The following is a 12,640-nucleotide window of genomic DNA, read 5'->3' as shown; positions in this document are numbered from 1 at the left end:
TTGTGCTTCAAAGGAACTTACAGGCGTCGATGGTGGGAAACTAATTTGGTTCATCATTTTGTTATTGACTGAAAACACACCCCTCTGCTCAATTCAATAAAACTTTCTTTCTTACAAACCTGTAATCCAAGTGAAATGGTATAGCTTCCATAGCAGCAGGCATCATGTGACCCGCACTACGGCCTGAACTTTTCATCCATCAGGTGGGTGGGGTGCACTCAGCGTGTCAGGAAGCAAGGGCAAAACACACTTCCAGCTGTCACGATTTCGCGCTGACTAGTCACAGAATGCGTGGCCAGTGTGAAAAACACACACTGTTACGGGCTGGTGCTTCTGATGTGCTCCCTCCCGGAAACAGGACGGCTACTGCAGAGCTGTCTCAGGGAGCTGCCGACCTGCCAAAAATAAATTGTGACGGAAAAACTACGGGCAGGATTTTCAAACACAAACCTCAGTCCCCAGACATCTTTTTAAATGTTATTTCGGTCCTGACAGTTCATCCCGCCCTGAAACGCTGAAACGTAATGGCCGTCAGGCTAATCAGCCCACCTGATAACTGTAAAAGCAGACAGGCCACGAGAAATTGCATCCTATTGATCCCTTCATGAGCTAAATTGTCATACATTCATGTGAGGTGCACAGCTGCCCAAAGTAAAATTCTGGCCGACATTGCTACTGACTTTCATTTCAATAATCAAAGCAAAATCATCTACTTTGGTGTTAATTCGAGGGTGTCAAAGTTCATAGAATCATAGAATTTACAATTCAGAAGGAGGCCATTTGGCCCATCGAGTCTGCACTGGCACTTGGAAAGAGCACCCCACACCTCCACCCTATCCCCATAACCCAACCTAATGTTTTTTGGACACTAAGGAAAAATACCAATCCACCTAACCTGCACATCTTTTTTTTTGTGAAATTTAGAGTACCCAATTCATTTTGTCCAATTAAGGGGCAATTTAACGTGACCAATCCACCTACCCTGCACATCTTTGGGCTGTGGGGGCGAATCCCACGCAAACACGGGGAGAATGTGCAAACTCCACACGGACAGTGACCCAGAGCCGGGATCGAACCTGGGACCTCGGCACCAGGGCTAACCCACTGCGCCACCGTGCTGCCCTTAACCTGCGCATCTTTGGACTGTGGGAGGAAATCGGAGCACCTGGAGGAAACCCACGCAGACACGGGGAGAACTCCGCACAGACAGCGACCCAAGCCGGGAATCGAACCTGGGACCCTGGAGCTGTGAAGCAACAGTGATAGCCATTGTGCATCTGTGCCGCCCACAATATAAGCGGCAAAGAGGGAGCACAGAAGAGAGAGAGCGAGCATGCAAGAAAGCAAACTAACTGTACACAGAGTGAATTACTTTTAAAGTGTCACTATTTCAGTCAGTAAAATATTTTGTTTACAGCCAGATCCTACACAGTAATTTGGTGAATAACTAGTTAATTATTTAAATACCAACAAACAGTTGGACGCTAACATGGGGATGTTCCCGTTTTTTTCAATTTTCCATGGGGATAGTTACCTACACAAAGGTTGGCAGGTTCCCAGTTTCTTTATACAAGCTACCACTTCCCTCTCTCTTGAGATGTGACCAGTCACAAGCTCCAGTGATGATCTATTAGATTCATGGGGCCATTGAAGCCCAAAATACATCAGTGAGTCATGTAGCCCATATAAATATTTAGCTCTAGTTGTCAAGATTCATTGGGTTCTGTACAGAAATGATCGGTTCTATACAGGTAGCCGCAGGCACAGCAGCCAGCTACCCAAGTCGATGCTTACGTGGATAGTTCCTCTGGATCCATTCGATGCAATCTTCAGCAATCTTCTTGGGCTTTTTCGGCAGGACCTCGTACTTCAGATTGTGCCTGTTGAAGCTCATGGTGAACCTGCAGAATATCAGCATGAAACCTCAGTACTGCAACACCATACACGAAGCAATAGCCATCTCTTGGTACCTGTACAGAATCTGCAGCACTGTAAGAATACTGCAGATTGAAAAATTCCCTACACAGCCCACTTCCCAACCCCATTGTGGCAAGTGCAGAGCAGAATCAGGGCACTTTCTGATCAAAATGAGGGGGGAAAATGAAGGGTTTATATTACTTTGGTTAACCTTTCAGTTTTGTTCGCGGCTGGTTATACTGCTAAACCGTGCAGAGTAGGGAGACCAGGGGCAAAGTGAAAAGAAGGAGCCTGAATTTATATGGCACTGTTCAGGTCCGCTGGATGTCCAGAAACACTTCAATGCCAATTAATTCTTTTTAGTGTACTTCTGCTGGTAAAAATTGCAGATAATTTGCATACAACGAGCAAGATAAATTACATTTTAATCTGTTTTCAATGGAATTGGTTGAGGGATAAATATTGGCCAGGGCAATGGGGAAAACTGCTTCTCCTCTTCAAATACTATCATTGAATCTTTAACATTCCCTTGCGAGGGCAGACAAGATTTTGGTTTAATAGCTCGACTGAAAGACTCAGTCAGTGCAGTGCTCCCTCAGTATTAGCCTGCACTATGTGTTCAAGTTCTGGCATGTAGCTTGAAGTCACAACTTTCTAACTCAGAGGAACGAACGCCATCACTGATGCACAACATTAATGCTTGTCAAAAGAGTAAACCTCAGTTTAAGGAAAATCACGTTAATATAACAGACACAAGTGTTGCTGAGAAAAAGGACACGGGACATAGGAGCTCGAGCTCCGCCACCTGATCATGGCTGACATGTTTCTCATCCCCGTTCTCCTGCCTTCTCCCTGTCACATGCTGTTGAAGTTTTTCACCTTGCACACATCAGGACAGATTTGCAAGAATACCAAATCTCAAAGCGCACAACAATTTATACTGAATGAGAAAAGGGCGCTGATTGGTTGGCAAGTGGACTCTGGCTGGCAGCGGCAATGCCATGGAGAATGCACCAGGGAGTAGGCAGATCAACTCTGTGGGGAATGAACCAGGCAAGCGGCCTAATTTCGTTGGTCAATTTGTGCATTGGTTTTCCTACTATAAGATTGGCCTTAATGGCAACTTTATTTACAGGGCCCGAGCCGTGCAAGCCTGATGTCGAAATAGCTTGCATCTAGCTACCCTTCAGGATAATGGCTATCCTGATCATTTCATTGCCTGCTGTACATTGCACAAGCAGACGTGGTAATGGGAACGGTTCCAGGGATGAGAAACTTCAGGTATGAGGGTAGATTGAGAGTTTGGGATTGCTCTCCTTGGAGAGAAGGGCGAGAGGAGATTTGATGCTCAAAACCTAGAAGGGGCTGGACAGAGAAGATAGGGAGAAACTGTTCCCGCTTGAAAAAGGATCGAGAACGAGAGGGCACAGATTTAAAGTGATTTGCAAAGGAAGCAAATGCGAGGTGCGAAAAACGTTTTCACACAAATAGTTCGGGTCTGGAATGCACGGCCTGGAAGTGTGGTGGAGGCAGGTTCAATCGAGGCATTCAAGAGAGCAGTAGATGATTACTTGAATAGAAGCAATGTGCAGGGATACAGGTAAAAGGGGGGGAATGGCACCAAGTCATGATGCTCATTTGGAGAGCTGGTGCAGACAGGATGGGCCGAATGGCCTCCTTCTGCACCGTAACAATTCTGTGATTCCCGAAAGGGCTGAAGGCTGCCACTTTTGGTCTTGTCCATCTCAGATTACTTTGGAAGGAAGAAAGAATGTGAGCAACAGGTGAAGCTAGCCATTTTGCGCTGCTAGTATGCAGTAACAATACGAATGGTATTCTCCACCAACACAATGCTGCCGCTAAGCCAAACAGATATTCTGCCTACCACACGAATGAGTAACTTATAAAATTCTAACAGGATTTGAATTGGTATATTCAGAAATAGTGTTCCCTATGTTGGGGGGAGTCCAGAACTAGGGGGTCATAGTTTGAGGATAAGGGGTAAACCTTTTAGGACTGAGGTGCGGAGAGATCTCTTCACACAGAGAGAGATGAATCTGTGGAATTCGCTACCACAGAGAGTAGTTGAGGCCAAAACGCTGTGTAATTTCTAGAAGGAGTTAGATGGGGCAAAAGGGATATGGGGCAGAGGTGGGGGAAGGAGAAGAAGGCAGGATCAGGGTATTAAACTTGATAATCAACCACGACCATAATGAATGGTGAAGCAGGCTCGAAAGGGCTCCTCCTGATTCTCTTTTCTATGCATGTTTCTATTATTGTTCACAGGGCAGAAGATAATGGTTTAGAAGGACAAAGAGTATTGTACTACAGGATGGTATTATTCGGCTGCTAAGATGGAACGGTGTACAGTAGTACCTCCAAGGCCACAGGACCAATTGCTGGGGAGATTTGTTCGTAGATTGGCAGTGGCTGTTAAATCCCTGCCTCCTCCCCAGTCAGAAGAAACATCAGGAAATAACTGGCTTTCTTCTTTTCTTAAAAATCAAAAGTGTGACAGCTGAAATGTGATACATTTTGTAAGGTACACAGAAGGACGTCTGTAATAATTGTTTATTCAGCTAAACTCCCCCCACCCCTCCCGCAAGAGTCAAAGTTACATACACTTGAGGTTTCAGCATCTTGAGCTGGTTGAGGATATCTTTCTGGACCCGTGGTGTGGCAGTGGCCGTCAGAGCCATCATCGGGATCGCGGGAAACTTGGTCCGGAGCTCATTCAATTTCTTGTAATCGGGACGGAAATCGTGGCCCCACTGAACAGGGATAGAAACAGAAAGAGTTCATTTCTGACAGTAGGCGAGGAACGAGCACAAGGAGCTGACAAAAACACAACTTCCTGCGGGGACCTCCAGTGTCACCCAGGTGTTGGAAATGAGCTGCAATGCTGCAGCAACACCATGCTTCATATCATGCACTTGTAAGTATTGTTCATGTACAGCAAGGTCGCAGAAAGAGAGGAAAGCACAAAGTACAGTTAACAAGATTGATTTTAAGACGGGAGAAAGGTGACAAAATACTTTGCTGCTGGAATGTAGCAGGGAAATAATAAAAGAAGAAATAGCTCTCAGCTGGGAAGGGTGAAGGAAGAGAATGAAAGTGAGTGAGAAAACCACATTGAGCAGTCTTTTGGACCAGTTACACAAAGGGAGCAGGCTGGGTATTCAACTGTGCTGCTAAAATGGATTATTTCAGGTGGGAGATTAATTACTGAGGGCTCCCCATCTTTCTGCGCCTGCTGATAGACCAAACCACTTTCTTCTCCACAAGTCCCATATCTCTGCTATCTTGTTCTATCAAACCTCACCATATGAACAGTCACAGCATAGAATGACATTTTGCAATACAGGATTATCTTCAACTGTTGCTACCACTGAGATCTTAATAGGAAGCATCTCAAAGGAGGAGATCTTTTGTTTGTACAAGCCGCCGTGAGCTGTGATATGCATCGTAAACCGCAGCCTACGCTCATTTGGTACTAATTTACAAGATGAATCATGACTTTGAGCAGCAGGTATAATATTGAAGAAGATATTGCTCTCTGCTATTCCCGAGGGTGTTTGTCAGCCGAGTGCATCCACCCACTCAAAACATACTCCTCCTGATGACTGCAGAACTAGAGTCTGTTTAGAAAAACAACAGGAAGCTCGCTGCCACCATTGAAGCAGCACATTCTGGGTCCAGTTCCCAATCTGTGCCGAATTAACTGCTCTCAGCTAAGGTGCCACAATTAGCTTCAATGAAAATGAAATGAAAATCGCTTATTGTCATGAGTAGGCTTCAATGAAGTTACTGCGAAAAGCCCCTAGTCGCCACATTCCGGCGCCTGTCCGGGGAGGCTGGTACGGGAATCGATCCGTGCTGCTGGCCTGCTTGGTCTGCTTTAAAAGCCAGCGATTTAGCCCAGTGAGCCCCTGGTTTACTTTGGAGGTCTACTTTGGAGGACAATGCCCATAGAATGAGGAGGGTGGAATGAGCCAACCCAGCATTTCTCTCCCTAATCCTCATCAGTGAAACCCCATTGAGAAACGGAAACATGGGCATTGGTTGTAAATAGTAACAAGTTTGGTTAATTTTTAATAACCTTTATTGTCACAAGTGGGCTTACATTAACACTGCAATGAAGTTACTGTAAAAAGCCCCTAGTTGCCACATTCCAGCGCCTGTTTGAACATAGAACATACAGTCCAGAAGGAGGCCATTCGGCCCATCGAGTCTGCACCAGCCCATCGAGTCTGCACCGACACATCTAAGCCCTCACCTCCACCCTATCCCCGCACCCCAAGAGCCCCTCCTAACCTTTTTTGGTCACTAAGAGCAATTTATCATGGCCAATCCACCTAATCTGCACGTCTTTTGGGACTTGTGGGAGGAAACCGGAGTGCCCAGAGGATACTCATGCAGACACGGAGAGAATATGAAGACTCCGCACAGACATTGACCAAAGCCGGGAATCGAACCTGGGACCCTGGCACTGTGAAGCAACAGGGCTAACCACTGTGCTCACACACACGGTCTGTAAGTACGAGCTAGAAGCAGAGGCAAACACTCATATCAGTGGCAAATAGGATAGAGAGGGCCTTAATTTCATACCACAGCTTACATTCAACACGTGATGCTCCCACACCCACCCTTTGGTGTACAAACAATAAAACCTGCATTCATATAATGCCTCATGACACCAGAGTATTGCACAGCTAAAGGGTGGTCGCACAGCAAGATCCCACAAATAGCAGTGAGATAAACAAGAAGGTAATTTGTATTAGTTATGTTGGTTGAGAGGCTAGCATTGCCAGAACACTCCTGCTCTTTTCTGAAGTCTCTCACGGCACTTTTTTCATCTACTTGAAAATGCTGTTGGGAGCTTGGTTTAAAGTTTCATCCAAAACCCTTGGTAATATTTGACACTCCTTTAGTACTTGCATTGCAGTATCAATATAGCCCATTATAGATTGGGGCAGCACGGTAGCATTGTGGATAGAACAATTGCTTCACAGCTCCAGGGTCCCAGGTTCGATTCTGGCTTGGATCATTGTCTGTGCGGAGTCTGCACATCCTCCCCGTGTGTGCGTGGGTGTCCTCCGGGTGCTCCGGTTTCCTCCCACAGTCCAAAGATGTGCAGGTTAGGTGGATTGGCCATGATAAATTGCCCTTAGTGTCCAAAATTGCCCTTAGTGTTGGGTGGGGTTACTGAGTTATGGGGATACGGTGGAGGTGTTGACCTTGGGTAGGGTGCTCCTTCCAGGAGCCGGTGCAGACTCAATGGGCCGAATAGCCTCCTACTGCACTGTAAATTCTATGAACTATACGTTGTAATTCAGAGTGCCATCACTTTGAGTCAAGGCTGAAACCTAGAAATATAAATAATGAAGCAAGATACCTGGCTGACACAGTGAGCCTCATCGATAATAAAACGAGCCAGAAGCTTCCTCTCGTACAGATTTACCAGTGCTGCAATCAGTCGGTTGCTGGCGCTGACCTGGATTAAAGAGAATCAAAGTTACTGGACATAGAGAAATGTTTCTTAAAAGTTCATCCTGGAAATGTGGGCACCACTTCGATCTCCAGTTCAAAGAAGATGGGGGGGGGGGTGGGACACCTTCATGAACTATTGTATCTTTTTCGGAACAAAGACTGGCTGCCTGGTCTACTTTGGAGGACAGTTAAGAGTCAACCACATTGAAATGACACATCTGCTAGTGTTTTTGGTACTAAGAGAACTCTCCTAATATTTCCACAAACTATGGAACCGAGATCTTTAGCCTATGTTGTAGTGTACAGTTCCAACTCTTCCTGTGGGTACAATATGTGGTGGCATTGCTCCCCTGAGGTGGGTCTCCGTTTCCTCAGCTCCATTGTGTATGCGTGTGTGTGTGTGTTTTTACACTAGTGTCCTGTTGTAATCGTGCGCAGTTACAAACAACCGATTTGCTCAGTCATGAAATAATTAGCAATGGACGTTCAGCTTATATTTCCAAAGGGAATTCAATCAGGGCTTATGATGAACTTTTACAAAACTGGGGCGGCATTCTCCCCTACCCGGCGGGGCGGGGGGGTCCCGGCGTAGGGGAGTGGCGCCAACCATTCAGGCGTCGGGCCTCCCCAAAGGTGTGGAATTCTCCGCACCTTTAGGGGCTAGGCCCGTGCCGGAGCGGTTGGCACCACGCCGACTGGCGCCAAAACCAGCACCCTTTCAGGCCCGCCACCCGGGCTGGCCGAAAGGCCTTCGCCGGTTCGCGCATGCGCCGGTGATGACGTCAGCGACAGCTGCCGCTGACGTCACCACCGGCGCATGCGCGCTGGGGGATTCTCTTCTGCCTCCGCCATGGTGGAGGCCGTGGCAGTGGCGGATGAGAAAGAGTGCCCCCCACGGCACTGGCCCGCCTGCCAATCGGTGGGCCCCGATCGCGGGCCTGGCCACCTAGGGGAAACCCCCGGGGTCCAATCGCCCCGCGCCCCCCCCCCCCCCCCCCCCCAGGACCCCGGGGGCCCGCTCGCGCCGCCGATCCCGCTGCCACCAGGTGGTTGAAACCCTGGCGGCGGGAGAGGCCTCCCAGCGGCGGGACTTCGGCCCATCGCGTGCCAGAGAATCGCCGCAGGGGTCTCGCCGATCGGCGGGGCGTGATTCCCGTCCCCGCCAATTCCCGGGTGGCGGAGAATTTCTGCCACGGCGGGGGCGGGATTTTCAGCGGCCCCGGGCGATTCTCCGACCCTGCGGGGGTCGAAGAATTTCGCCCCTGATAAGTATCAGGGGCAATAGTCAAGCACTCCGGAAGGGAAAAAACAAATGGTTCAAAAATGAAAGCTGCGTGCGAAACATCATGGCCGGACTTCTCCGGCCGTTTGCTGCCGATGGGATTTTCTGGTCCCGTGTGGGGTGGCTTGAATGGGCATTCCCACTGACAGCGCCGGGAACAGAGAATCCCACCACCAGCAAATGGCGTGCTGCCTCCCGTTGCCAAGAAACACGCAGCTGGGACGCACCAGAGAACCCCGTCCCATAGCTCCAGCCCATCTAGAAAATGAAGAAGCTGATGTTCGTACAGATTTCCTATTTGTGGTCAGGTTGATGCAATAAGGAAAAACTGCAGCTACATTCCGGCGGGGGGCAGCGGTGGGCAATGAAAATCACAGGAGATTCCCATACCTACTGAGTCCTAGTTTCACTAAAGGGTTACATTCCTACAATACTCCCAAATTATAATCGCTTTGAGAGGGATATGTGTCACTGGGAAGCAGACTTATGGTATGGACTCTTCATACAGAACCCACAATCTTAGATCTACGAGAGAGAAAGAAAACTACTTCAACTGGTTAAACCGTAAAATCAGAAAGGGGTGGGGGGACGGGGACGATGGGGGGGGACATAATTTACTAATCTGACCAAAACAGACTCACCTTCTCAGGTGTGCAGTAAAGCAGCTTCACAACAGGATCTTTCATGGACAGCTGCATATATGTATTGGCAGCTTCAGAGTCACTCTTATTCCCAGTTAGGTGTGCTGCTGGGATCTGTTAATGAAAAATAAAGGATGCATTTCAAACATGTCCGCAGCCCTTCCCTTCCTTCACCTTTGCTCCTGCTCACTGGGCCTATTCACAGCTCCCAGATTTTTCTCTCTCTCTCAGCTTTTGGGTGGGTGTCAGAATGTGCTCGTGCTCGCTCACCTCGGCGTCTGGCTCTCTCTTCCCTTCCCCTATGGGTGGAGACTGACTGCACCATATTTGGAATTCAGCTTTGACCAGGATCACAGCACGCCGGTCATCACAGGGTTCAAATCCAACTCTTACAACCAAACAGTAAATTGTGTCGGTGTGCTAAAGTCAGGGGTTCCCATTTCCCTTTCACCTGCACATTAAATAGCGTAACCCCCCCACGATCTTTCCACATTGGTCAATATCACTACATACATCTCCTCCAACAAGCAGCTCCAAATTGCCCCCATTATATAAATTGGTGAACGATAAAGCACAGAAGGAGGCCATTTGGCCCATCAGGTCTGCGCTAGTACTTTGAAAACCTCTCTAATTAACCGCATTATTTCCCTTGAAAACCCTGCAAAGGTTCCCCCTTAAAATATTTATTCAATTCCCTTTTGAAAGTTATTTTTGAATCCGTTTCCACTGCCCTTTCAGAGAGAGCATTCCAGATTATAACTTGCCATGGTTAAAAAACTAAATCCCCCCCCCCCCAAACCGGTTCTTTTGTCAATTACCTTAAATTTGCATCATCTTTTTAAAATCCTTTGGCCAGTGAACAGTTTTTCCTTGTTTATTCTATCAAAACCCCTTAATATTGAACACCTCTAATAAATCTCCACTCAACCTTCTCTGCTCAAAGAAGAATTTGAGCATTCCCGTTTGTTCATACCATTACAGCACTCCTGAGAAACAGGAATGTGTTTCGATCATTGAAGTGAGGAAGATGATGTTTAAACTCACATCAAACAAGTTCAGTTTCTGCACCTGATCCAGGATCAGTGATCTGAGAGGAGAAATCACAATAGTGACTCCTGGAGTGAGACAGGCCGGCAGCTGGTAACACAGACTTTTACCACCACCTAAAACAGACAGACAGGACAAATCACAACAGAGAAACAACAGCCAGCCAGCTAGAGCGAGAGAATAATCTGCAACACTGCACTATGTAATTATCATTTGTTCTCCTGTAGACCGGGTGGTTTTGTGAACTTTTCTTGCGCCCCTCGTTTAGCTTCCTCTAAAGCACTGAAAGAGAAGGGATTGCTCCTATTGAGCTGACCAACATTCAGTCCCCTGCTACTAAAAATACAGATTACCCCCATCGTTATCTTGTCTGTTGTTTGTGAGATGTTGTCGAGCGTAAACTCACTGCCGCACATGGCCACATAGCATTACTAACACCTGGTCCTAAAGTTCCTCAGATATCCCTCCCTCTGGGCTCCGCCTGCCCCAACCTCTCCGCAATTTTACAGGTGGTACAAGGAGGGCCAGAGACTGGCCTGCTGTCTGTGCTCCAATTGAAGGCCTGAAATGGCCCATCAATGGCCACTTCAGGATCGTTTCCCGGCCAGCTTGAATTTTCAGGCTGGTGGGAGGAGTTCAGGGGCAGGTGGAATCCCAGAAAGTCTGTTCACTCAGGCCAGAAGCTGGAAGGGGAGGGGGGACGGACCTCGGTCAACAGTCTCCTTTCAACATCGGGCACCGTCCCTCAAAAGACATCTAGCCCCTGTAGTCCTCCCTCCGCTATCACCCCCGCCCCGCCCCTCCCCTGCCGAAAGTCCTGCAACTTCACCTCTCCTCCTCGCCCTGAGACCTCCAAAGTTATTTGGTCCTGGACTCCCGGGACTCATCCCAGGGACTGCTTGCAGTCCCAGTCCTGTCCATTGCAGCCTCTGGTGGTACTGGGGCTAAAGGGCTGTTGTCCAATGTGATTTCCCTGCAGCTCTCTGAGGGTCCATCTCCTTCCTGACTGAGGGCAGGAGTCCCACTTCCAGTCAATTAATTGCAAGATGAAAGTGCTGAAGCATTAAACAGCTTTTGGGGGGGGGGGGGGGGGGGGGGGGGGCTGTATTGGCGAGGAATTTAATTGGTTACTATTTTTAAAGTAGGATTATCCGCAGGGATATATTTTCTGCTGACCCCTTAGATGGCGGAAAGGGAATTGCCACCATCCAATAAATCCTGATTTTGATTCCAGCAAAGTGGAGGAAAGACGACAAATTTTGAGGTGAGGCTGAACAGGTGGAAGGTTGTGATGAGTGAACAATATTAGCACAGAGAGAGCACAAGAGAGAAATAACTTGCATTTGATTTGCTTATTTCGCAACCTCTGAATATCCAACAAAGTACTTTTGAAATGTAGCTACTGTTGTGATGAAGGGGAAACTAATTTGTCCACTACAAACGACAATGAAATAAATGACCAGTTCACCTTTTATTTTTACATAATAAAATATTGTGTCAAATTCCTGCGCTCCGAAAGCTAGTGTTCGAAACAAACCTGTTGGGCTTTAACTTGGTGTTGTAAAACTTCTTATTGTTGAAGAGGGTCTGTGGCATCTTTTACATTCGCCCGAGATGGTATATTTGAGGGGGTGGGTTTTCAAATCAGTGGTTAGAAACACAATACATGCATTTAATCCTTGCTTGTGAAAATCACCTTCAATACAGCAAAAGGACCCAAATTATTTGAGGCACATGTTGCAATTTGTCTTCGGTACATACCTGTGGGCATCAAGATGAAGCAGTCTTCGCCCAAAAGGGCCGCATTGATCGCTTCCAGTTGGTTCGTTCGGAACTGGTGCAGCCCAAACTTTTTGTGAAAAATACGCATCATGTCTTTGGAGTGGGAGAAGTGAAAGCCACGGAATTGTTCCAGCGCAGGATTTTTACGATGCCATTGTTCTGATTTTAAAAAAAAGAAACGCAGGTTCACACTGTTCATTTTAAAATATTTGCCTCAGTCGCTGCACATGTCCCGGTGCTGTTAGTGTCTCAGTTCTTGAAGCAATGCAGTGGACTGCTTGGCAGCGGAGTAACCAGTGAGCCCGATAGTAACAGGTTTCAGGAGGGCACAGACAGACTGGTGAAATGGGCACATGCAATTTAATGCCGAATAATGTGAAGTGTTGCACTTTGAGAGAAACAAAGTAGGTAACCTTTTTGTATTACCGAAATGATACTATTTTGAGAGGGTGGACAGTCACAAATTCTTAACGGTGGTAGG

The 12,640-nt window shown here is 47.5% G+C and overlaps 1 protein-coding gene across 1 annotated transcript in view; it reads right to left on the bottom strand.

The window, feature by feature from the left end:
• The window catches only part of blm (BLM RecQ like helicase), a 63,843-nt gene that overhangs the window by 20,447 nt on the left and 30,756 nt on the right, over window positions 1-12,640 (bottom strand). Inside the window, 6 exon segments of the mRNA XM_038813331.1 lie at window positions 1,795-1,901; window positions 4,540-4,688; window positions 7,313-7,411; window positions 9,331-9,444; window positions 10,375-10,493; window positions 12,139-12,318. Of these exon segments, the coding sequence (XP_038669259.1) occupies window positions 1,795-1,901; window positions 4,540-4,688; window positions 7,313-7,411; window positions 9,331-9,444; window positions 10,375-10,493; window positions 12,139-12,318 (768 nt within the window).

The sequence above is a fragment of the Scyliorhinus canicula genome, chromosome 12 (genome assembly GCF_902713615.1).
Source record: "Scyliorhinus canicula chromosome 12, sScyCan1.1, whole genome shotgun sequence".
Lineage (NCBI taxonomy): Eukaryota > Metazoa > Chordata > Chondrichthyes > Carcharhiniformes > Scyliorhinidae > Scyliorhinus > Scyliorhinus canicula.
The sequence above is the reverse complement of the archived record's forward strand: the minus strand, read 5'-3'. Positions and strand labels throughout refer to the sequence as shown.